At 45.7% G+C, this 26,868-nt stretch overlaps 1 protein-coding gene and 1 non-coding gene across 2 annotated transcripts; both read right to left on the minus strand.

Moving 5' to 3' along the window:
- Positions 1-9,741: 9,741 nt before the first annotated feature.
- On the minus strand, positions 9,742-26,308 carry EIF4A1 (eukaryotic translation initiation factor 4A1). The gene is made up of 11 exons (XM_030186906.1): positions 26,247-26,308; positions 23,958-24,006; positions 22,573-22,705; positions 22,208-22,347; positions 21,120-21,288; positions 20,591-20,700; positions 14,055-14,198; positions 12,536-12,673; positions 11,927-12,016; positions 11,597-11,676; positions 9,742-10,456 (listed from the first exon to the last, which is right to left on the minus strand). The coding sequence occupies exons 1-11, from the start codon at positions 26,267-26,269 to the stop codon at positions 10,312-10,314; spliced, it is 1,221 nt and encodes a 406-aa protein (XP_030042766.1). The 5' UTR covers positions 26,270-26,308; the 3' UTR covers positions 9,742-10,311.
- On the minus strand, positions 20,833-20,977 carry LOC115458482. Its single transcript, XR_003940080.1, has one exon. It is a non-coding gene; the product is annotated as a small nucleolar RNA SNORD10 (small nucleolar RNA).
- Positions 26,309-26,868: the final 560 nt, after the last annotated feature.

Below are 26,868 nucleotides of genomic sequence, written 5' to 3' on the forward strand. Positions count from 1 at the left end.
CACGCTCACTCACAGCCAAAGGATAGAGGCGGGACATAGCCCTAGCCACTTTAAGGCTCGCTTCTGGGGCATCCCATTGAGCCGAAATTAAGGTGTGCATGGCATCATGCACGTGGAAGGTTCTAGGCGGGCGCTTCGTCCCCAGCATAATGGCAAAGCCAACAGGGGCTGAGGGAGAGACGTCCTCCGGAGAGGAAATCTTCAAAGTGTCCATGGCCTGTAACAACAGGTTGGGCAAATCCTCTGGGCTAAAAAGCCGCGCTGCAGAGGGGTCATCCGCTCCAACCGAGCGGGGATCCGTCTCCTCCAAGGAATCCGCAAAGGACCGTTGGGAGACCTCAGACACACTGCCCTCATCTACATCGGAGGAGACAAATTCCTCCAAGGCCTGGGAATCAACCCGAGGGCGTTTGCCTCTGGGAACCTCAACCTCTTTACCAGACGAGGGAGCAGGGGCAGCGTTGTGCATGAGGAAGGCCTGATGCAGCAGCAAAACAAACTCGGGGGAGAAACCCCCCAGACTGTGCACTTCCGCAGCCTGGGCAACAGCCCTAGACGCACTTTCAACCGGCGCTCGAAATAGCGGGGGAGAGACATGCTGCGCATCCAAAATGGCGTCCGGCGCGAAACTCCGCGAAGGAGCCGCGCGGGAAGAACGGCTCTTAACATTAGCCGGTTTTGTGCCGTCGCCCAAATTAAGGGCGTTCATGGCATTAATGTCTCCAACCTCAAGGGCGGCCCCCGAAGAAGCCGTCCGAGCCGCGTGGCCGGCCAAGATGGCGGAGGCGAGGAGCGGGGGATGGGCGTTTATGGCGGGAAAAACCGCCACGCCGGAGGAAGGACCGGGACATTCATCGGTCACTAAACTGTCACCCATCAAGGGCGAATCAGGCTGTAAAACCCCCGCATCCCCTCTAGAAGCGCTCCAGCGATCCGGGGAGCGACCTTTTGCGCCCTCGCCCTCCGACGCCATATGCCACGAGGAGAAGAATCGGGGAACCCCCTGCCCGCTATAAAAAGGTAAAATTACCTGCTTGCCGCTCCGAGCTGTAACGAACTGGTGTCCCAATGAGTAGCTGCAATGAATGTTTAAATAAACGTCAAAATAAACGCCTTTAAAGACGTTTAAAATTTTTTTTTTTTTTTTTTTTAAACGGAGCCAGCGGGAGGGGGGAGAAAAGGAGGGACCTGGCACCACCAGGTTTGCACTTGCTCAAAAGAGCGCTCAACCCCAGGCCTCAACAAAACCTAAGGATTAGGCTTGGAGGCCTAGCCAGAGCTGCTGCTGTGTGTGACCACCACCTGCTGAGATAGAGAACATACTGAGGAGTTTCCGGCAGCACATGACCACATATAGGGAGGCAAAAGTTTGCTCTCTATCTCCACCTGCTGGTAGATGGACACAACCCACCAGTCTATGGATTGATCAGCTTGATGATATGGAATCCAATTACTACAGCATGAAGGGGGAGGGGCACAATGGGGTCTTTGAGTCCATGCTTTTGCTCCAAGTCTGTCAGTCCTGCCCCCTCTGAAACATGAAATCTGCATTCAGAAGGGGCAGGACTAACTGCCTCCCGCCCGCCTTGCCCACACCCGGCGGCAACCATGCCTCCCCGTTCCCCACGGACGTATGTCCCCAGCCGTACGCCAGCTCTGCCGCTTCGCAACTCATCTGTCGATCCAGAGGGACGGTGGAGAGCGAGGGCCCAGATCCAACGTGGTCGCCTCAGATGGTGGAGAGTAGGGAAACGCAAGAGTGCTCGAGGAGAGGCTGAATGGAGCTGCCGAAGGCTCGCCCAGCTGCACCTCGTGGCTGGATGACCGGAGCAGCGACAGTGGCGCGGAGACCAAAGCCGACGCAGCGGTGATTTCCGGGTGCCATCTGCCCGAGATTCGGAGCATAGCGGCGCAGATCCGGATTGCTGCCCCTTCTCCAGCTCCTGCCTCCAACCACTGAAACAATTCCGGAGCTGCCGGAGCCTTCTGACCCGGAGCGCAACCGAACCCAAATACTCCTATTGTGCTCTGTGCCCAGGACATCACTCCCGAGCATCTGACTGGACTTGGAAGATTTGTCTGAGGCCTGCTCCCTGCTTGGATAAAAAGAAGCAAATGCTGACAAGAGGTCCTTGAGCTCCACTGGTCAAAACTTTGAGCCACAGACAACTCAGAGGAAGAGCTCCACTCGGCAACGTGACTTCATACTACAGAACCTTGTCCAAAAAGCCCATGAAGGTCTCCACTGACCTAGCCTTTTCAGAGATTGCCAACAGCTTTCCCAGAGACATTCCAACTCTACCTGAAGCAGGGGTTTGTGTTATTTCACAAAGCTACGAGGAGCAGCCCAATGACGACCAAGAGGCGCGGTGCGAGGAACGAACGGCCTTTGGCCGGAGCAGCGGCACTAAGCTGCTCATAGGAAGGAACAGGAAGGAGACGGTGTCCAAAGCTACAAAGCGCTGCACCCAGGACATCACTCTCGAGCATCTGACAGTGAGTTATCTCACTATCCCAAATCGCCACCAAAATGAATACAATCAAAATACTCCTAACAATCGACTCCCTCACATTGACCCACCTAACACTATCCATCCCACTTAGATACAATATCATACCCATCCTTCAAAACCACCAAAGACTGATCAAACACTCCACACTCCACCAATCTGATACTTACCAAAATAAAGGAAGATTATCCAATTATGGTCATTACCAAGGCAATGGAAAGAAATATCACAACAAAGACACCATCCCACAAACGACAACTCACAAGAATCCACACAACATCAAACCTAGCAGCCAATACCAAAATATCCAAGTGGGTTACATTAATGCTAGATCCATAGTTTAACAAAACAACATCAGACTAGATTAATTCAGAAAACCTCGATCATATCTTCATCAGTGAAACAAGGATCCACAAAAGGACCCCATAATCCTCGAACTACGCCCCCCCCCCCCCCCAGGGTACAAAATCACTCACAGGACCAGATCGCAAAAAAGAGGTGGAGGCATCGCGTTAATCTACCAAGCACAATTCACTACATAAACCATCGCCGAGTCCATAACACCTCAACTAGAAATTGCTTCGCTTAGAATCCAAAATAAATACCTGATTGATCAACTGACCTGCATCCTGTTTTACAGATTGCCCGGTAACTGGAACGAAAGCCAGTCTCTTCACAGATTTTATCTCAAACACTTGTGTAAACAACTCCAATACATAAACCTTCACCTAGACGACCCCAATAACCAATGCACACGAATGCAAAGACTTGCTACAGTCATGGGATCTCACATGCAAGCTACCCATACCAAGGGACACACACTGGACCTCTTATCACACAAACTGTCCACAGATCATAACCTATTAATAACAGATATCAAATGGATAGAAGCACCTTGGCCCGATCACTACAAACTGAACCTCTCCCTAAATTGGTGAAAGAAGGGCTCAAAATCATACAGCAGATCAACTTACACTACGAGAGGGCAAATAGATCCACAAATATTCTGGCAACAGATATAGGACAACGAATGGACAACACGAACTGACTCCACACACTATCTCAACCATTGGGAGGTTGGATGCAGAAGCGTACTAAACAAAATAGCACCCTTAAAGACAAGAATATCAAAAAGGCAAAACTCAATGAGAAGCTAGATCGACTGAGTGTCTGCTCACAGTCTTTTGAGAAAAGCTCAAACCTGCTGCGTATCGAGTAGGGCTCTAATGAATTCTAATTGTTGAGCAGGATGACGATGGGACTTGGGGTAGCTTATAACGAACCCTAGTAACTGTAGCACCCAAATAGTCCTCTGCACAGACTCCTGAGCACCGTCCTCCAGTGCTCATCACCAGCCAATCATTGAGGTAAGGGAACACATTGATTCCCAGTCTGTGTAGTGATGCTGCAAAAACTGCTGGACATTTGGTAAATACCCTGGGAGCTGACAAGACCAAAAGGCAACACGCGGTACTGGTAGTGATGTGTTCCCAGCTGAAATCGGAGATATATCCGGTGGTGGGAAGTATCGGGATGCAAGTATATGCATCCTTTAAGAAAGCATAGTCAATAATTTTCCAGAATCATGGGGAGAAGGGTGCCCAGGGAAACCATGCTGAACTTTTCTTTGACCAGAAAGTTGCTCAGGGCCCTTAGATCTAGGATGAAACGTACCTGGAATAGAATCTCTGCCCTTCTCCTGGTGGAACAGGTTTGATTCTATGGGTCTTCAGAACAGCACAGCTGAAGTAATGAGCTCTCAGCAGGCAATTTTGAAGTATTTGAAGCAAATTGAGGGAGTATCCGAGATGGACTATTTGAAGAACCCACCGGTTGGAGGTTACAAGAGGCCACCTTTCGTAGAAAAATTTCAGCCTCCCCCCAACCAGCAAGTTGTCCAGAATAGACACATTTACAGCGGCTATGCTGTGCTTCAGCCAGTCAAAAACTCAGCCCTTGCTTTGACCGGGGAGCAGCAGAGGCTTTAGGCGCACGCTGTTGATAAGAACGAGCGCGCTTGGGATGAGCCAGAACAGGCTGGCAAGCAGAGGTGGTGTACCTACATCTGAGTAGTAGGCACCCCTTCTTGGCTGTTGCAGAAGGCGCCCAGTGGGAGAGAGAAGAGAGATGGTATCGGTGCGTTTTTTGTTTTTTTTAATTTGGTCAGCGACATCCTCAACCTTCTCTCCAAGAAGATTATCCCCCTGGCATAGGGCATCTGCCAACCTCTGAACGCACTGTTCCAAGTCGGAAACACACTGCCATGAGTCTGAGCATTGCTATACTCTGGGCAGAGATCCTGGATGCCATGTCAAAGGTGCCCCTAGCCAAGAACTTGCAAAACACTTTCTGCTGCTTGGCCAACTGACTCTGCCTGCTCTGGTGGGAGAGTCTGCCAACGTACTGTGTCCCACAAGTACACGCTCATAAAGAGCTGGTAGGACTGTATACGGACACAAGCATTGAGGCCTGGAATATCTTCCTCTCAAAAGAGTTCAATGTCCCAGCTTCTGTGCCTGGGGGTACAGAGGCATAGTCTCTAGAACTTGTGGGTCTCTTGTGAGCGGATTCCACCAATATGGAATTGTGAAGCAACTGAGGCCTATCAAAACCAGGCATGCTGTGGATTCGATTCATCGTGTCAATCTTCTTGGGCAGGACAGGGACAGGCATAGGGAAATCCCACTTCCTATCGAGGTCTTCCTTGATTATCTCATGGAAAGGGACAGTCAGCCTCCCCCTAGGAGGAGACTCGTAGTCCAGGATCTCGAGCATCTTAGACCTGGGCTCATCCTCCACTTCCAAATGAAATGGAATAGCATCAGTCATTTCCTTTACAAAAGAGTGTAATGAAAGGCACTCCAGAGACACTCTCCTTTCAAGTAGAGGGGATACCATAGGACTCTTCCTCCAAAAAGTACCTTGGATCCTCCTCTGACTTCCATGAGCATTAGTCATCGATGTCAGATAGAAACTCCTCATGGGAGGGCTGAGAGCAAGCCTATACTTAGAGGAGCCATGGCCCTGAGAGGAGTGTCGAGGGGATAGCAGATTGGGTGGCAGTCGACACTAGGGCCACACAAGGCAGTAGGGCAGGTGCAAGCACCCCAGATACCAATGCACACCACTGCAGCAGGCCATCCAGCAACTCAGAAAGCAAGGCCCAGAAAAGCTCATCAAGGGCCGACACAGGGAAAGACTGGGGTGTTGGTGCCGAGACAGGCTGCAGAACTGATGGGGCCGAGACATGAGTCAGGTACTGGCTGCCTGGAAACAGATGCATCAGTACCTCCTAGATAGAGCAGGAGCGATCCTCCTGACGCTGATGCTTCTTGGGTGCCGAATCCTTCAATATCCTGGCGCTCCCGGCACCATGCATCAAGGATGGCTGATGCAGATCCTTGTCTTCACCCGAAGCTCGGTGTTGAGACTTCTCAATGCTGATGTCGAATCCTCATGTCGCCTCGATGTTGGGTGACACTGGTTGGCCCCCCCAGCAGCTGGCGTCAAGCCAGGTGGATGCACCCGACACACTACTGCTTCCGTGTCTACGGGGTTCAAAGCAGCCATGCGGACTGATGCTCCTGATGTAGTCGATGGCCTTGATGCATATGTCGAGGACTTGGACCTGACTCTAAAAATTCTCACATTTGAGCCTCTCTGCACACCTGCATCCTTTTCTTCATATGAAGACACAGTTGGCGTGGTTATGGTTGGGACCAAAAACACCGAAGACACCAAGAATAGGTGTCTTTCCCAGAGACTGTCTGACAGGAGGTACAGCACTTAAAGCCACTGGGTACTTTAGTGGATATGGAAGGAAAAACTCCCTTGGCCAAATCAAAAGATGCAATGGTACCGGGGGGGGGGGGGGGGGGGGGGGGGGGGGGGGGAGGCACCAGAAAATTGTTTTCAGGTAAAAAAGACGAAGTGACAATTCCATTTTGAAAGATAAATCTAAATGGCTTCCCCCAGGTTTACTTGACCCAGTCTTTCACTTTTTACAAATGTGTTCTTGCACACATTGAGAATTTAGGGGAAAAAAAAAAAAAAAAAAAAGCATAAAACGTATCATAATCTCACACAAGAATATCTTGCCCTAAAAATTCTCACACATAACCATGAGATTGTTTTGAAACCAGCAGACAAAGGTGGAGCTATTGTTTTCCAGGATCAAGATAAATACGTCAGTGAGGTGAAAAGACACAGTATTATGTACAATTAGAACACGATCCTACTATTAGTCTTCAGGAGGAAATAGCCCAACTAGTAACCCATAGCATTCAGCACTGGATACATTACATCAAAGGAAAAAGATTTTCTCACTGTTAAATTCCCTACAGTTCCCACTATTTAAATGCTACCAAAAATACATAAAGCATTAGATAACTGGACATCCTATTATGGCATCCAATAATTCTGTATTAGAACCCCTTTCCAAGTTCGTTGATTATTTTTTTTTAAGGCTATTCATTCCACTTATTAAGTCCTATGTACGCGACTCTTCACAGATGATTACGCCTTGAGAATTTTGATGGTAACATATTGATAACCCTAGACAGAGTCACTATATACTAATGTCCCTCAACTAGAGGCCCTCATAGTCATAGAGAATACCCTCATGGAAAAGAATACACAAAAAACGCATCATCATTTCATTATTACTTTAGCCACTATAGCTCTTACTAAGAATTATTTTGGTTTTGATGGTAAATACTTCCAACAAATTAGGGGCACAGCAATGGGATCAGCTATGGCCCCTGATATTGCCAACCTGTATGTGGCCGAGTTTGAAAGTAAGTTTGAGTGAACATCCATGCAAAGCAAAGATAATCTTTTACAAACGTTATATAGACGATATACATTTGTTATGAGAGATCTTGAGATGCTTTGTTTTTTCAATTGGATCAATACCAGAGATCCAAATTTACATTTTAAGATGCATTCCCTTCTTGGATATTTTGATTCACAAAACCACATACTGTTTCAAAACAACTATATATATAAAAAAAAAACCAACTGATAGAAATAATTATTTACAATTCACTGGTTTCCACAACCAATCACTTTGCCAAACTCACAGATTACGGAGACTATGTACTGATGACTTTCAGGTGAAATCAAAACATGTCTAGTAGATTTGCTCATAGAGTTATCCTCGGGAATGTACAGGCAAGAGTTTATCTAAAGTAATAGAAAAAGGACAAACGCTTTTGACCTACACCACTGATCAACCCAGACCAGATTTAGAATGCACTTTAAAATTTTCCCGAATAGCAGGTGACATTAGTGGAATTATCAGAAAACACTGGCATATTCTTGGAACACATGAATATTTTAGAGATAAATATCTAATTGTCGCTTACTCAATCGCAATTTGAAAGAGTTTAGTCCCTTCCACCTTTCCAGAATTGGACACTTTAAATCAGCAGGCAGTGGACATACATCATGTGGCCGCTGCTCAGTATGTAGATATTCTTTAACCTTAACATCTTTTGTGTACCCTACTACTACTAAGTCTTTGACAATCATTTTTCAAATTGTAACACTATTGGTGTTATGTATATCTTCATATGCCCATGCAATCTTCTCTATGTAAGTAAAACAAAGAGCTATTAAGACCAAAATAATCGAACATATAAGTTGTATTGGAAGAAATGTTCAAAGTGCACCTTTGATAACACAATGGGAGGCGAATAATCATACTATTGATTTGAAGTTTTTTTTTATTGCTAAGAAAAATACCAGTAACATGGTGTAGTGGAAATATGGATATTAAATTTTTACGTGAGGAACAGAGAATGATATATACTTTGGGCACTCTTGCACCTTATGGCTTAAATACAGAGATGGATTTCACACCTTTTTATGAATATAATTTTTATTTTTGTACTCCCCTCTACATACAACACTCCATTTCCTTCCTCTTTTTTTAATTATGAACATTGTGTTTACATTTTTTTTATTATTCTTTTGCCATATTTTCAATATCCAGATTTCTAAATTAGTCCTTCTTGATATTGTATTTGTTTTAACTTAATATGCATGGTTTAAATCTCATTTACATATGCAAATGTTCTTTGGAGGACATTTTTACCTTATTTCTTAATCATTTATGATCATTTTTTTATGAATTATTTATTTTACAATATAACTTGATTCCCCCTTTTTTCTTGTTTCAATTTATTTTTTTTGAGGTCCTTGTGTTTTGGCTCTTTTTTCTGGCGACATCAACTTTTTCCAATGCTTTGAAAGCCCATGGGTAAGAGAAGATCCTTTCTTCACATACAAAGCATCAATTGCTGTATCCGTGTTTGGAAATCTATTCGGATCAGTTTCTTCCATTTTAGTTTACTATCCAATTTTACTCTGCAGCACCATTTTTTTTTTAATGTTGCAGTTCCGTTTTTAGTCCCACGATGTTTAATGTTGACTGTGCATGCACTCTTGCCATTTTCTCACACCTTAAAATTTCTTTAAAAAAACTACATAAAAATAATGATTTTCAAAGAGGTCTGCCCATGATTCCCTACTCATTTACTTAATGTTTTCTGTCTCCTTTATATCGGGTTTCCCCAGCCCATTTTTTTTGTTTTGCTTGTATATATCTGTCTACCTAATGTATATTATGTACCTAGAAATAGGTTCAATATCTGCTTTTTATGTACACTGCCATTTGACAACTCATTATGTATATTCAATTCATATTAATTTTTTTATTCAGCATTTTTTAATATATGTTCTGTGTGTCTGAAACATGTCATTTGCCTTACCACACTTCAATATAGACATTCATATATATATATTTTCTAAGCAAGACTACTATGTATGTAGACTTCACAGATTGGTTCATTCATCTTACATGTCTTTGTATTTTATACCTTATGGTTATATTTGTTTTAATATTAACAGGAATACATATTGAACAATACCAAGGTATGTCATTTTTTTTCATTATATATATGTTCATGGATAACTGTAGTTTTAAGGTTTACTATGTATTCTTTTTAATGTGTATGATTTTAAACTCCATATACTCCTGATACAGGCCAATAAGGCTGAAACACGAGTCGTGTTGTGTTAACATTCTTTTGGAGGAATTTTCAATAAATTTTGATCTGAACAGCATCTGGGAGGTTCCGTTGCTCTACTTTGGCTTGGCATTTCCCTTCCAGAAGAGTATTTTTGCCTTCTGTTTGTGACTATACAAAATAGTCAACCACCACCCATATGCATCAAATAACTAATGTCACAAATTCTTTATTGGTTTTTCCTTCAATAAATACTATACAAAAACCCTAAGAGGTAAAAAAATCCAATACAGTTCATCCATATTATGAAAACAATTGTTTTGACCATCATCAACATTTAAATGTTCAGATCTGTTCAGTAGACTAGATTGTGTGACTTGAGGGGGAAGGAATGTTTGGTCCAATATGTTTTTTTCATGAGGGAAGCTACTATGTACTGTTGAGGTAGTTTGAACTCAAACAGTAACATTTAAGCACCATAATTCTGGGCACAGATGCTTAATATACATCCATTAGGAGGAAAGGAGGGCATCGACAAACATGATTTAGTGTTTGACTGAAAGAAAAAAAGGGAGCAAAATATAGCACAGTAAGACAAAATTTAAAAAACAAAAACAAACAAACAAACTGGGTTACTGTAGGCAAATGCCTCCAAAATAAAGAAAAATAAAAACCAAAAATTGAAGTTCTCCAAAGTGGCTCCAATAGAAATAAGCCATGCTAGAAAAGTCATATCTTGGTGCATTTTCAGTTCTATTCCTGTTTGCGTATTAAATCAAGTCTGCCACATTCATGGGCATCTCTTCAATGGTTGTATTGTAGAAAGTCTCAATATCTTTCAGGGTCCTCTTGTCCTCTTCTGTCACCATGTTGATGGCGACACCTTTCCTACCAAAACGGCCACCTCTTCCAATCCTGCAAAAAAAGAGAGGCGAGTGTACTGAAGTAGTTGGCAGTTTGAGGTCCTTAAATCGCACCCCCACAGCTGCAGTGTGCAACATTGACCCAAACTCTCCATGTCTAAGGAATCTTGACATTGTCTTACCAGGTAAAAGTATGCAACTTGTCACAACTAACAGAAAACAAATGAAAAAAAAAACACACTACCTGCCCCCTTGCCTCATGAAACCAGATTCAGTTCTACATGCCACTGGCTCTCTTAAAATTTAAAGCATACCTTGATACATTCTATGAACTCCAAAGGAAGTTGTGGCACAATGCAAATATTAAGGTGGATACATCTTTCAGAGTCAATAATCATCAAGAGTGACATTTGTTACCATCTTAACGCAATGGTTCTCAACCTTGGGACACACTGACCTGGGCTGATAACCCCTGCTGTAAGGGTAATGAACAAACTGATCTGAGGCCATTACCCAGATTTAAATTTTTTCAGCTTCCAAACAAGTACTTTACAAGGTCCATACTGCTCATGAACCAAGATTAAAAATGTCCTGGTAGAGAAATAAATTTGCAACAAGGTTTAAGTTTGTGGAAACTTCTAGAAAACACCAAAATTCTTATGTGGGCTGATGTATAGTAGTAGACAACTAGGTAAAAGGCATCCACTGTGGAGAACAGCCCAATTCTCTACCAAAGATCTACATCCGCCAACAGTATTAGAGAAGCTGGGCAGAGAGGGAATCTCTTTGGTGAAAGGACAAAGAAAAATGGTCTTAAAATGAGGTCTGCTCAGATTTCCAACCACATTCACTGGTCAGTCCCAGCTGTGCCAACACTGAAAGCATAAGTATGGAATGCGATTGTGCTGACCTGTGGCCAGGGCTTTTAATTTGTAGACAAAAAGGAGGTGGAACCCTGACACCAAGATAGGAGACACTTAAGAGCAAGGCTAAGGGCAGGAATAAGATGAGGAGCTAACGCAAAGGAATCCAGCAGGAAAGTGGAACTGCCTTACAAGCAGTTCCCCTGGAAATTAAGCCTTGCCTGTTGCAATACTTTCTACATATTATGTTCCTTATTAATCTAGAGCAAGCACATACAAAAAACAGCCGTGACCCACACTACAACAGCTTTTTATGGGAAGGCACTTACCTGTGGATGTAGTTTTCTCTGTTAGTTGGCAGGTCATAATTAATAACTAGGGATACTTGTTGTACATCAATGCCTCTAGCCTAGAAAGAGAAAAGGCAGAATTTATGTCCCAAGCTGGAAGAGGAAGCTTAGCTTCTTTCTTGAATTCAGGTTTGTAGGTTGCAGTATAGTAGTGGACAGTAACTGGGTTAAGGGTCCACTGTGGAGGGCAACCAGACTCTCTTCCAAAGAATTACATCCTGCCAACAGCACCATCACAGCTGGACAGAGAGGGTGTCCTTGGACAGGTGAATCAAGGAAAACTGAAGCAGAAATGTATGCAGGACTTACCAGCAAGTCTGTGGTAATCAGCACTCGACTTGAACCAGACCGGAACTCTCTCATAATCACATCACGCTCTTTTTGATCCATGTCTCCATGCTGTCGGGAGGAAACAGGTTACCATCAACTCTGTGCCGAGGCTGGCCTGCAGATCTCAAGTCCACTAAGATAACACACTTAATTTTGTAGTACTTTACTAATTCTCCACTTCCTACAGGGAATCCTTCCGCAGCAGTGATAGAACAGAATGAGCATGTCCCCACAGCATGAACCAGCTACTAATCACGGGTAGAATGTGCTGGGATGAATGTGGAAATATTTGCTATTCCCCTACCAGATTTAAGAACAAACACCATGGTACAGGTGCCTCCTTGCCCAGTGACAGGGGGGTGGGGAAGGGAACAATATTCTACCACCTCTACTTAACCTGGTTCTAAACATGTTGCATGCCACAAAGCTGGCTCATTTTCTGCCTTTAAAAAAAAAAAATACTACAAAGACTAGATGCTTTACAGCCTCTACAGAGCCGAGAGGGACTTCACTGTCATTCTCCCCTTACAATGTCTATTCCGACAGTGGCTGCTCATAGCATAGGTTTGGGAAAAGGTATTGTCTTACCAGGGCAGAGACTGTGAAATCACGAGCATGCATCTTCTCTGTCAGCCAATCCACTTTCCTGCGTGTGTTGATGAAAATGACAGCCTGGGTGATGGTAAGGGTCTCATACAAGTCACACAAGGTGTCCAGCTTCCACTCCTAGGAGATTACACAAGTCAGTACACAAAAAAGGGAAGGGGGAAGGGAAACAGGACTTGATATACCGCTGTGGTGTTTGCAACTACATCCAAAGTGGTTTACATAGTATATACAGGTAGTTATTTGTACCTGGGGCAATGGAGGTTTTTAAGTGAGTTGCCCAGAGTCACAACGATCTGCAGTGGGAATTGAACCCAGTTCCCCAGGAAAGTCCACTGCACTAACCACTAGGCCATTCCTCCAGTCTGATGCACACATGTAACACTCAAACGGCTCATAAGAGCGCAACACTAAGTATATAAATTCTAGGGCTGCCTCTGAGATCAACACATTAGTCATTAACAGTGATTTTTTTTTTTAATCGTGTTACAGCATGTCACCTTCAAACACCTCCCCCTACTCTCTTCCACTCCCAACCCCTGTTCTCAGGGCAATATGACATTTCACCCACCCCTGCCACCAGTCTACCTTAAAGGTGACCAGCATTGTACATATGCTGCCTGTCTGAAGCTTTCCCTTTGACCCATCCCACCCATGCAGGGAAGGAGAAAAAAAATAAAATAAAAAGTGTCAAGAGAAGGCAAGACAGGCCAGAGAGAAAACGCCAGGGCAGGACACAGGCAGCATATGTGCAATGTTGCCACTTCCAGGGACCAACAGGACACCTTTATGGTAGACCTGCACAGGGGATTTGGGGGAGGGGGGAGGAGGAGGAAGCTGCAGACCCATGGGCAGAACTTGAGAGGCCACTGACAGAAGCGATGACCAAGGCAGTGCACTCCAACAGCCACAAGAGAAGAACTTGGTGCTGCACAATGGCAGGGAGGAAAAAAAAATAGACCCCAGAAAAGAAAGAATGGATCTAAGAAAAGACGTGGAGGGAAGGAAGAGAAAGGGAGAGATATCGGATATGGGAGTGGGAGATCATCCTCCTTTATGGAAAGAAAATGGGATTTGATATTGCCTTTTTGTAGTTACAATCAAAGCAGTTTACATATTATATACAGGTACTTATTTTGTACATAGTAACATATAGTAGATGGCAGAAGAAGACCTGCACGGTCCATCCAGTCTGCCCAAGAAGATAAATTCATATGTGCTACTTTTTTTTATTTGTACTGTCCTCTTCAGTGCACAGACCGTATAAGTCTGCCCAGCACTATCCCTGCCACCCACCACCGGCTCTGGCACAGACCGTATATGTCTGCCCACACTAGCCCCGCCTCCCAACCACCAGCTCTGCCACCCATTGTGCTTCAGTGACTTGCCCACAGTCACAAGATACTAGAGTGAGACATTAGTAAACAATTCCTTTAATTGTGAAATCATGATTAAAAATGTTTAATTGAAATACAGCCCTAATAAATTCCAAAGACCTCACCTCCCGTTCCACATTAACGTAGAACTGCCGGATGCCTTCTAGTGTTAGCTCTTCCTTCTTCACTAGGATACGAACAGGTTCTCGCATGAATTTCTTGGTTACTTCCAGCACATCGGTGGGCATTGTGGCCGACAGCAGCACTACCTGTAAGGCAAAGGGACACTCAGTTCCCCTTATCAAGTAATCTGAATTAAGGTCTCAAATTTAAAGTGATCTACTTATGACAAAAGCATTTCCAAAACATCCTAACCATACCATTCCCACTACCACCTCTCTTCACATCAATTGAAGCCTATAGAAAAAGATCTAAACTCTATGAAAGACCAGTTCTTGACATGGCAGTATATTTACTGGGCTGCATCATCAACATTCACCTACTACAGGACTACCTACACTGAAAACAAAACGTAGCAAAGAAAAATGGTATCTTACAGGATGCATCATACAAGTACCATTTAGAAGGAATGAAGCGTTATTTACAAAACTCAGGCAAAGTCCTCCTGAAAAAAATGAGGTTGCTTAATTAAACAGGGGGTTTTCCCCACAGACAGTGGAGAAAGTGGTCACACTTGCTGATGACATGAGAGCCAGACTGCCTGAAGCCGCCCTCCAATAAAGCAGCTATTTAGGCTTCGAGACTGTATGGGGATTCCTTTTCTTGACGTGGTTAGTTTCCACTTCTTTCAGGAGACAGTAGAAGAGAATAGTGTGGCCGCATTTACTAAGTCAAACAAACATCCAAGACAGGTAAGCAACTTTGCTTTCTGTGTAGGCAAGCAGAGAAATGCAACCACACTTGCTGTTGAGTCCAAAGCTAAGGGCCACCAACGTAAACATGTTATTTGGTGGCCTGAAAAGCAAAGAGTGGTGAGGCAGTGAGTGCTGTCGATTGTAACATAATACAGCTTGATCAAAGGCCATGCTTTGGGTTACAGAATAATCTAGGCAATAGTACTCTGATAAGATACCACTTTGGCCCTGAGCTGATCAGTGAAACAGACGCGTCCGTGGACTTAATCCTAAGAGAAGCACCAGTATCTTCAGGTCTACCACAATTACTATAGAACAGTGTGTCAGTGGAAATTGTCTACCTGTTTATCTGCTGATCAGGGGATCATAACCCACTGGTTTGGACTGGTCTAGCTGGATAAAAAAGGAAAATCACTGTTGGGTGGTTGCTCGTGGTGGTAGAGTCTTGAAGCAGGACAGATGTGTTCTGTAAAAGCTTTATAAAGCAGCTAGATATTCAGTGTAAGTTTTAAGTGTTTTCAGTCTCCCTCTGCTGGTAGGCATGCATAACCCAAGTGTCTTGACCGGTCTGGAGGGTCTAGAGGAAAGAAATTAGCAGGCAAGGCCTAATTTCACCTTCCTCAGCGACCCCCCAGACTGGTCAAGACGCTTGGGAAGTACCAAAGCAGTAAATAGTCTAAGGGCAGGAACCCCAAAAACTAGAACTACAGCACCAAAACTGGCATACTCTCTAGCCGGAACATCAATCCTATAATGCTTCATAAAAGAATGTAGAGAAGACCACACAGCCGCCATGCAAATATCTTGAGGGGGCATCAAACTGCTTTCAGCCCAGCAAGCCACCCCCCCCCCCCCCCAGTAGAATGTGCTTTAAGTACCAAAGGCACTTTGCGCCCCTTGAGCAAATATGCCAAAGAAAAATGCCTCTTTCAACCACCTGGCTATCTGTTGCTTTAGAAGTGGCAGCTCCCTTCCTAGGGCCCCCATACATCACAAACAACCTATAAGAGGTCTGAAAAACTTCTGGGTCCTCACCAAATAAGAACGCAAAACCCAACATCCAGTTTAGCCAAACTGCGCTGTGCCGCCAAATTCCCCGACCTATCGCCCAAAACCAGCAAAGAAGTGTCCTGATTCACGTGAAGAGAAAACCACTTTGGACAAAAACGATGGCACAGGCCTTAGAGAAACCTTTTCCTTAAGACAAAGCCTGCAACTCCGAGATCCACTGAGCCAAAGAAATAGCCTTCAGAGTCAAATCCTTACAAGTCCTCAAATCCAACGGCTCAAAAGGGAGGACCCACCAGCACCTCCAACACCAGGATTCAAATCCCACGGAGGGACCACCTGACGCCACGGAGGACGGAGCAACTTCAAGCCCCGCAAAAATCGTACCACATCCGGGGAAGAGGCCAAGAAAACCCCCGAACCTTCCCCTTGAAACAAGACAAGGCCGCCACCTGCACCTTTAAAGAGAAAAGGGCAAGACCTCTATCCAACCTATCTTGTTCCTCTCAAGAGCCAGGCCGTAAGCGAAAATGGAGATGATCGGGCATCACGATGGGGCCTTGTACCAACAGCAACAACTCATCTAGCGGCAGCAGACACCGTACTGCTAGACACACCAGATCTCCGAACCACGGACGACGAGGACAATTCGGGGCCACCAGAATCACTGTGCCCAAGTGCCGCTCTATTCTCTGAACGACATGACCTACCAGGGCCCAAGGAGGAAACAACAGCTCTTCAGGTAGCCACGGAAGCACCAGGGCGTCGATCCCTTCGGACTGTGGATCTTGCAGACTGAAAAACTGCGGAATCTGAGTGTTGCTGGACGTCACCATGAGGTCCATTACAGGCAGACCACTCATCACCAGACGAAACAGCAGATGAAGCCACCACTCCCTTGGGTCCAATGTGTGCCTGCTCAGAAAATCCATGCTCACGCTGTCCACACCGGCCACGTGACCTGCCGAGACACTGCAGATGTACCTCTGCCAAACACATTAACTCTGCTGTCTCCTCTGTGACCGCCCGACTCTTCGTACCCCCTTGACTGCTGTATGCGACAGCTGTGGCATTGTCTGACAAGACCCGGACCACCTTGCCGCTGAGGAGATACTGAAAAGCCTGCAGGGCCAACTGAATCGCTAGCGTTTCCAGACGATTGATGGACCATCCGGCCTCTTCCAAACAGCGTTGGACTACTTGTCCGAGACAATGGGACTCCCAGCCTGGCATCCATGGTGAAAACAATCCAGTCTGGAGGATCCAAGGGCATGCCCTTCTAGATTTGGCATGTGAAGCCACCACTGAAGGCTGAGGCGGGGAGCCGTGGCAAGGAGCCTCTCCTCCAAGTCCTGTGTCTGAGGAGACCAACGATCCCGAAGAGATGACTTTTACATGTTCACCACCCATCCGAGCGATTCCAAGGAACTGACTACTCATGCTGTCACCTCTGCACTCTCCTGCCTTGACTCAAATCAACCAATCGTTGAAATACGGATGTACCAAGCTACTCGTTTCCTCAACGTCACTGCCACGACCACCATAACCTTGGAAAAAGTATGGGGTGCCATCGAAAGAGCACAGAATTGAAAATGCTGTCCTAAGACAGCAAAAACGCAGAACACACTGATGCGCCACCCGGATGGGAATATGTAGATAAGCTTCCGTCAGATCCAACGAAGTGAGGAACTACCCCAACTGAACCGCTACGATGACCGAACGCAACATCTCCATTCGAAAAGAGGGAACCTTCATCGCCCCGTTGATCCTTCTAAAATGGGCTGGAAGGAACCCTCCTTCTTGGGAACCACAAAATACAACCCACCCCCCTCTCCGAGGTGGGGACGGGAACAACAGCCCCCAGAGCTATCAAACGAAGGCAAGTTTGGCAAATTGCCCTGGCCTTGAGCTGAGTGCAACATGGAGATCTCAGAAAGAAGTCGGGAAGTGGACCATCGAACTCCAGGGCATACCCGTCGCGCACCACTTTGAGCACCCATAGATCCAACATGATGTAGGTCCACCTCTGGTAAAACTGACGCAGGCGAGCACCCACGCAAACCAGAGGCTGGACCCACACACCATCACTGAGAGGCACACCAAAACGGAACCTGCCGCAACTGCATCCCGACCTCCCCGGCGGCCTCCATGAAAGGGCCTAGTACACTGAAAAAAACCTGTCCTCTAGGCACACCATTGGACCTACCCGGTCTGTACAGTCGAGCGTCTCGCAAACGACCATGTCCCGACAGCCCTCGTGACCACTTGATTTGGGATGCATCTCTGGTAGGCGTGGAACTTTAGCATCCAAGACCACGCACCAACTTATCCAGTTCTTCCCGCAAAAGCATAGAACCCTTGAAGGGAAGAGAAGAACACAACCGTCTTTAAGGACGCATCTGCAACCCAACCTCGAAGCCAAAGAGCACGCCGAGCTTGCATAACCAAAGCCATATTTTTTGCTGACGCACACAGTAAATCATAAAGGGCATCCACCAAGAAAGACCCCATCTCCTGCTTGGCCAGTTCCTGCACCCAGAAAGACCTGTCCACAGCCGGATCATCCAGAAGCTTCTCAGCCCAGCAGAAGCAAGCACGAGCAACTAACCCCCCCCCCCCCCACACGACAAGGTGAACAAATCAAAACTACGTCTAACAAAGGATTCTAACTTCCTATCCTGAGGATCCCAGAGAGCCGCCCCCCCATCAACAGGAATAACCGTGGCCTTGGTGACAGCCGTCACCACTGCATCCACTGTAGGATGCATATCAGACTCCTTTGAGTCCTTATCCTCCTGCGGAAAAGGATAAAGCCTCGCCATGGCCCTAGCCACCATACAAGCATAATGTGGAGGGACCACTCCTGCATGACCATCTCGCAGAGGTCTTTATTCATGGGAAAAGTATGGGAAGACCAACGAATACCCTTAACCAACGGGTCTACCTGCTGTAGCTCCCCAACAGGGGTCTCAGGAGAATCAAAAAAATGTTTGTTACATTTGTACCCTGCGCTTTCCCACTCACGGCAGGCTCAATGCGGCTTACATGGGGCAATGGAGGATTAAGTGACTTGCCCACAGTCACAAGGAGCTGCCTGTGCCTGAAGTGGGAATTGAACTCAGTCCCTCAGGACCAAAGTCCACCACCCTAACCACTAGGCCACACCTGATCAAGTCAGACAACTCATCCCTATGAAAGATCCGCACTACCGAGGGGTCCTCACTTTGTCCCCAAGATCACTGCACTCCTGAGCGCTGCAAGGACAACATTCAGGGTCCTCTGACCAATCCAGACGTGGACGCTTGGAAACTAAGTGACCTACCCCGTTAGGAAGGTCTGCCTACTGGGAACCTGACTTCCACGCCTGAAACATCGACCAGATAAAAGTCAGGAGGAAAACCCATTCCTCCTGCGTGCTCAGGAAAGCAGTAGACATTCAGCCCCGGAACATCCTGCAATGGCAAAGGCAAAGTGGCAGGGCAGGAAGAATCCAAGATGGCAGCGATTCCCGCCAAAAACGGAACCGGTGCTCCACCACCGGATTGCGAGGACACCTCCGCCAAAACAGAGCTGACTCTGGCCAGCTGCGCAGACAATGCCGGAGGCGAGGGTGAAGGTGGCTTCGGCTCCCCGCAGAGCTTGCATTGTGCCCCCAGCGTGTCTAAACCTCAGCATGAACAGAAGTGGCAGCGAACAAGTTTCCCGGATATCGCTCAGGACAGGAAAGAGGTAAGCCAAACAAGCGGCAGCAGAGTCCAGCACTGTCCAGTACTTACTCATCCTCAGAAATTAGACTGCAGCTCTCCTGCCCAGCCCAAAACCAAACGAAGAGTGGGTTTTTTCCCCCAAGCCCAGTTCCTGATAGCGGGTAAGGCACTCAAGGTTCCTGCAAGAGCAGAGGAACCGAGGCACAGGGCTGACTACTCAGGAGAGCACAGCAGGGGGAGGGACCTGGACACCGGGTGTAACACCCCAGGGGAAAAAAACGGAGCCCACCGGACCCCCTTCCCCAAAGCACAGAGAGTCCCAGTACAAGGTGCTAACCAACACAACAGGCCTAGAAACAAACCCTAAGCCTACCAGACCAGACTGCATGTCTACCCTCTGTTGGAGACGAGATTTACTGGTTGTTTGGGGACTGGCAGGTGGCATATAGTGTCGTTTTAGTGTTCTCAGTCTCCCTCTGCTGGTAGGTGTGCATAACCCAAGCATCTTGACCGGTCTGGAGGATCGCCGAGGAAAAGACAAATACTGCCATAGCATAAATGCACAGAAAGCATCACTTTTCAAAGAGAGGGCACAGGATGAAGGTGAAAGGAGGACACACCCAGGAGTAATTTACCCCTCAGCTTTTTTTTTTTTTTTGTGTAAACCATTGTTTACCTTTTGCCTGGTTGAAAATGGTTATCAAGGATTTAAATAAGTGCATACATTTTTCACCTTTAATTGTGTGTTTTTGGTTGTCTGCTGACCTGACCAGAGATATGCTCAGATAGGAGACATGGGAATCCCTGCACAGCCTAAAAAAGACAGTACTAGAGGAGCGCTCCAGGCACGCTGGCTCTTGTATGGCATTACTTATAAGTTTGTCTTGTATCCGTCTACAGCGAATGCATGCACTTTGAGATCTAGTGTGATCAAACTATGCCATCTCAAAATTTAACAAATTCCAGACATGTTTTAGTGATAGTGTTTGGATTTTTTATAACTTGAGAATTATTAAAAAATAAACTCTCTGAATTCACTTGAAAAGCCCTGCCCTTAGCTTGTCATCTCACCTGGGTGTTACTACTCAGCTTCTGGAAGATATCGTAAATCTGGTCCTTGAACCCACGGCTCAACATTTCATCTGCTTCATCCAACACGAACATCTTGATGTATTTGGGTGCTAAATGGGGAGAAAGCACAGATCTAATTCCAGACTGTCACAAAGAATTCATCCTACATGGAGCAGGTTAATAGTGGAAGAGAAGTCTCTCCCATGGGTTTGTGCTCAAGGTATTTGAGGCATTACTGTGCTGTTTTCAGAAAATAAGGTTTATGATCATAACACCAGAATCCTACAGTACCCTAGGGACATTCCCTACCGGCAAAACGTCGACAGGTGTCCTTTGAGCCCGAGGCATGCTGGAGTCAGATGACACGCATGGGTATCATCATCAAACAGCGTGCACAAACTGCCAAAGAACAGGAAATACCAGCTCAAGGAAAGCAGAGCTTGGTGAACACAACCCTTATCACAAATATCTGTAATGAATTAGGAGCTACATTTGCACATAATACAGACCATAGTAGTCTAATACTTACATAGGTACCGCCTATTTAACATGTCAAAGACTCTGCCAGGAGTTCCTACAATTATGTGGGGAGCTTCAGACTGCAGCTTTTGCACCTCAGCCCTCACATTGGTCCCTCCAATGCAGGCATGGCAGGAGGCTCCCATATAGTCCCCGAGAGCCATCACTACTTTCTGGATCTGTACAAAGGGTAAGAGCATGGAGTTGGTAGGGAAAAGATTCTGCAGCTAGGCCAGTCTCCGTAGCTACTTAAACTTGCTATCAGTAACCAGTAATAAGATAAGATGGCTGACTGGGAATTTTTATTAAATGACACCACCAAGTGGCAAAACAGGGTAATGCAGCTTCATGAACCTCCAAAGCAGCTAAGATGGTGGCTTCCAGAAGATTGAAACCTCTGAGCATTTACAGAACACTACACACAAAAACGCCCCCCCCCCCCCCCAAACATCGCTACTCATGGGTGTAACTTCTCATGTTAAAAAAAAAACAAAACTCCAGCTTTAAGAATCCATCTACCTCAAACAGTAGTGTCATGTGTGTATCACATCAACCAACAAGGAATAATTATAGACATTCTGGCATGAACACAGATAGTGGGCACTGTACTCCCTACCAAATCTATAAAAGCCCAAGATTTTTTGTTCAGTACCAAGGTAAGGAAAGTACAGGAGAAAACAGCTGTGTTAAGTAAAACTAGAAGCCATGTTTTAAAGACTAGATATAAGAACTAGAGAGGAACATGAAAATGGGAGAATTTGACACAGGATTGTCGCAAGAGTGTAGTCAAAGTTTCTGGTAACTCCAAACCAAGGCAGCCAAAGCACCAGACAAGCACTTAGTGATTGAGTAAATTGAAAAACTTGAAATAATGCCATCCAAAAAAGCCACAGGAGGCTACTGGGAGGAAACAGAAGGCTGAAAGCAAGTAACAGCACTGGCTTCTGCAGGTACAGGTGGGAACAGAGATTAACTGTAGGGATCGAATAGATTAGATCTCAGCGGATATGGGTTAGATTCTTGAGGATGGGAGAAGTTTCTGCCCCTACGCCAAGTCTCCAATAAGAATAAGGTTATGATTCTGCTTATTGGGCTCACCTGCTGAGCCAACTCCCGAGTTGGGGCCAGGACCAGGGCTTGCGTGGCTTTTAAGTCCAATTCTATCTGCTGCAGGATGGAAATAGCAAAGGTAGCAGTCTTCCCAGTGCCAGACTGAGCCTGAGCAATGACATCATAACCTGAGAGAGAGACGTGAACAAGTCAATTCCATTGCTCTCGAGAACTTTTAATGTATTTCAAAATTTCCACTACTTTGCTGCAACACCCGCAAGGAATACCACTGTAGCAAGGTTACACCCTTTACTGGGGACCTTCCAGGGGTATTTTTGCCAAGAACAGTGCATCTGAACCACTACCCTCCCATCACCTAAGATCAAAATCAGTGAGCATGAATAATCCCTTACCCTTGATACAAGGCATAATAGCCCGCTGCTGAATAGCAGAAGGTTTTTCAAACCCATAAGCATAGATTCCTCTGAGAAGGGACTCTGATAGGTTCATGTCATCAAAGCTATCCACAATTTCATTCCAATTGCTCTGCAAGAAGAAAGGACATTGCAAATGAGGGTGGGTTGAGTCCATGAGTTCTTTTCACTTACAGCTGTGCCATAGGATGTTACTTTTGAACATTAACAGCTCTATGGGTAGAAGCTGCAGCTAGCCTAAGAATGACCCCCCCCCCCCCCCATCCCAAGTGTTTTATGAAACACTAGTGGGAAAGGCCCGTTTCTGGCGGTAATGAAACGGCCCTAGCTGGCACCGGACTCCCTTCCCCTCCCCTCCCTGGTGGTCTAGAGGTACCTGTTCAGTCGGGGCAGGAAAGAAAGAGCCCCCTGTTTCCTGCCCATAGCGGTGCTGCTTGGTTCCTTGCTGCATCGTGTTGGAGTCCGGCTGTCTGCGTTTAAAAATGGCCGCCGTGAGTTGAAGTCTCGCGAGGCAGCTTCAACTCTCTGCGGCCATTTTGATTCGCCGAGAGCCGGTCTCAGACATGATGCAGCCAGGTAGCTAGCAGCAGCGCTGCGGGCAGGATAGCGGGGTTTCCTTCATTCCTGCCCGAGCAGGTACCGCTAGACCACCAGGGATATTGGCGTAAGGGGTGGGAAGGTGTTGAGGGGAAGAGTGTGTTACCGGGGACGGGCCAGTACCTTCAAAGGGGCGGGGCGATGTGTTGAAAGGGGTCGGGGTGCTGGTCACGTCGGCATTTGCGCCAGGGATTTGTTGGAAGGGGAGGAGCAGGGAAACTACTGCGTTCGTTGATTTGCCTTTTTCTCGTGTCCCGCCCTCGACGTCATCACGTGACGCAAGGGCGGGGCCTGCGGACATGGTGAGTATTGTGGCTTCACCACCATGAAGTTACAAACCTGTGTGCGAGTGCCTGCAGTGATGTCAGTGTCCTCAGAACGTTGAGGGTGCGTATTATAGTAGATATGCAAGCCCAACTTCTAAATGTGGGGCTACAATACACACAAGCCTGAATCATAACTTGACTTTGCATGTCTACAAGCCTTCCCAGGTACTGCTGACTCAGGAGCAGGTGAACACCCTTTTTCATGCACAGATGTATACACTAGGGCACCAAATGAGTCATTGATGACTGTCCTATCTGTGTCAGTAAGTTACAGGACATATCACATCACTGTACCATTAAAAAATATTGTAGACAGAACAGCCAAACCTGTTTTACTTGTTATTCTAACCCAATAGTTCTGATAGAAATACCAAAGGATAAAAGAATGACAGCATAAACGACCTTGTTCTATATAAATACAGTTTTGGCCATGCGACTCACCTCAATGATACCATCTGGCTCCATACCATCGGGGCCATTATCTCTGGATCTGAAAGAAAACAATCCTAAGTTCAATTGTTTCTCATATGACCCTCAAGTGGTTCATTGTTGTCCGAAGGCAAATACATTATGCTACAATTTTACCCACAGGCCTCATTTCTGCCTATTTTCTCTCCTGGTTTTAAGCCCCATCAACAGGGCCCTCCTATATGCGTGGTAGAACTCTTCAATTATTTCATGTCCCTCCACTGACTAACCCACATAGCAGTAAGTCTTGGCACTTACATCAAATAATTTGGACATGTACTGGATTGATGCTACACTACATATTCCATAGAAAACCATATAAATATAATAAATATTAAAGGGAAAAGAAACAATGAAGACATACCAGGATAAAAACGAAAAAGCAATAAAAGTAAATCAAAAGTTAACATTTAAAATGAAACATCATCTAAAGGACAGCACTGTGTATGATTTGTAGGAAAGAATAAACTAGCTTCAGAGAGAGGGGAAATGATTTGAAGTTTCTTTCCAGTGGATACCTATTGATTTTAATTTGAAATTCCAAAGTAGAATTTCCAGGCCTTTCATCCCAGTCATTTTTTCATAGCATACATGTGCAAGGTAGCCAAAGAAATAAGTTCCACTAGTCTCTGCAGTTCATGGGGTCCCACTAAGAGCCACTCCGTTATCTTCCGAGATGGATCCCCTTACTCAACTACAAAGGTCTGTAGTTGAATCCTGGCTACCTTCAGAGGCAGAAGTGCTACTTCTGCCTTTCTTAGGGCTGGCTTTAAGAATGAGACTTCGTTTTTACAGGGACATTGTTGGTAGTTGGCAGGCAAACAGCAGGAGTTTTTACTGGGAGGCAGTTGACAGGCAGCTGGTTACTTAAGGCTAAATTATAGCTCTTGACCAGGGTAATGTGATCAAGTGTGCCCTATCATAGGTCTAGTACAGGCCAGACAGCTTATGCATGCCCCTTGAGAATAGAATTATCAGATTTATAATTTTAGGGTCACTCTCTATTCTGGGATGGGAGGCGTTTTCCATTTTACGTATCCATTAACTGTTCCAGACTCATGGCCAAAAAAAAAAAAGGAGTGGTTCTGTACACCGTCATACCGACTGATCTGATTTCTTAATCAAGCTCTAGAACTAAAAGGTTTGTAGGTCACAAGCTAATCACCCTTCACCAATTTACAATTTCAGCTAAAATGGGTGGAGCGGATAAGGCCTTAGAATACCGATTTCAATTTAAGATTCTGCCTCTGAAGTTACACATTAAAAAAAATAGCCTTACAGAGACACACGACATCTTTTATGCGGCATTTTAAAAAGATGTATTTTTTTCTTGATACTAATGAGCAAGATTTCTCGGCTCGCATTTTATGGAACCTTAATCCAGTTATAATTGGGCTAGATGAGCTTACAAGAACATATAAAGCCATAAGCTATTTTTAAAGATAAGATTAAAATATTAAGCGGAAGTACAGTTTATCCTATTCCGTGAACGGGTTTCACTTAAAACGGATGTGAGCATTAACAGGCTTAAACGTTTTTAATAATAATAATAAAAAAAGTCTACAAACACTTCAGAAGAATTATAAAAAAATAGAGACTATCAAAATCTTAAAGAAAAGAAGCGCTGAAATGGCTCCCCCCAGTGCCAGCCACGTGCTCCAACCGGAAGCGGACGGCCGAAGAGCAAGAAACCCTCCGCCGCCATTACAGCCTTTTTACCTCCTCTCTCCCCACAGCGTGACGTCATTAAGACACGTTAACGTCACCTCCCTCCTCCCCCCCACCCCATATAGCACGAATCGTGCTGCACGATTAGTAAAAAGGTAAAGGGCGGGGGGAAGCGCGAGCGTTTCTCTCACCCGCGCGGGAGAGATCTCTTGCGTCATCAATTCCAGTTTCCCCTGCACCCGATCCCTCCCCCCTCCCTTTCCGTCAAAGCCCCACACCTAGCTTTCATTGTAAAAAGCTTTCAAGAAAATATTAGCTAACCGTAAAAAATGTCTTGAATCATTTATCCTTCTTACCGCACTTTTTTTTTTGCTCCTAGAGTAGAAAGAAAACCTGAAGCGAAAAAAAAACCCTCCCCCACACCGCTTGAAAGAAAAAAAAGGGCCGAACTGAAAAAAAAAATCTAAATAAAGAAAGCCTACCAGTAAGCACTCATGTTTGTTAGCTCACATATGAAGTTATTAAAGTACTTTGTTTCCGTTATTATTACCAACTGAGAATGTATTTTCACTTTTTTTTTTTTTTTTCACTCACCGGTTTTCATAGCTCGCAGACATCCTCCTTCCGGAACGAACGAGAACCTTCAGCCGGCACGCGCCTACTTATAGTGGCCGGTCTGCCCCACCCCAGCCAGCCTCCCATTGGCCGGCGCTTCTTTCTCCCGCCCTCGCACGGGGCTCCTATTGGTCAGTGCTCGTCTCCTACGGATCTGGTTTCGGGTTACACCTTTCCCTCCTCCTAGCTGAGCTAGCTTCTGGGGAAAGTGGGCGGAGGGAGTTGATTGGCTAAAGACGAGGAGGTTAGATTGAGAACGGAAGCACGCCACGTTCTTTTCCTGCTCGCCAACCTAACGCGCAGCGATTGGCTTGCTGGGCTGCCTGTTACCGTCTACAGTAGTACTCTCGGTTAAAAAAACAAAAAACCAATATTAGGTGGTGGGATTTCTTCTGGCTGAATCGTAGGGAAAGGGGGGGGGGGGGGGGGTCATTAGCAAGAAGAATACGTAATGGCGCTGTGTTAAGAAGGGTTTTATTCCTTCTTGGGACCTGAAGAGCGGGCCAGGATGGCGTCACTTCCGGCCAAAATTAGTACTAACTATCGTCATATTTATTATAATTGATTATTAGGGTTAGGGTAAGAAGAATAGGCCACTCAT

This window comes from Microcaecilia unicolor, chromosome 14 (assembly GCF_901765095.1).
Source record: "Microcaecilia unicolor chromosome 14, aMicUni1.1, whole genome shotgun sequence".
Taxonomy (NCBI): Eukaryota; Metazoa; Chordata; class Amphibia; order Gymnophiona; family Siphonopidae; genus Microcaecilia; species Microcaecilia unicolor.

Excerpts from the sequence above, each read along its gene's own strand:
- EIF4A1 (XM_030186906.1), bottom strand. The coding sequence starts at position 26,269 with ATGTCTGCGAGCTATGAAAACCG. Across the intron at positions 22,706-23,957 it reads AGCCAGATGGTATCATTGAG|AGCAATTGGAATGAAATTGT; the intron begins GTGAGTCGCATG and ends TTCTTCTTGCAG. Across the intron at positions 14,199-20,590 it reads AGCTGAGTAGTAACACCCAG|GTAGTGCTGCTGTCGGCCAC; the intron begins GTGAGATGACAA and ends TTTGCCTTACAG.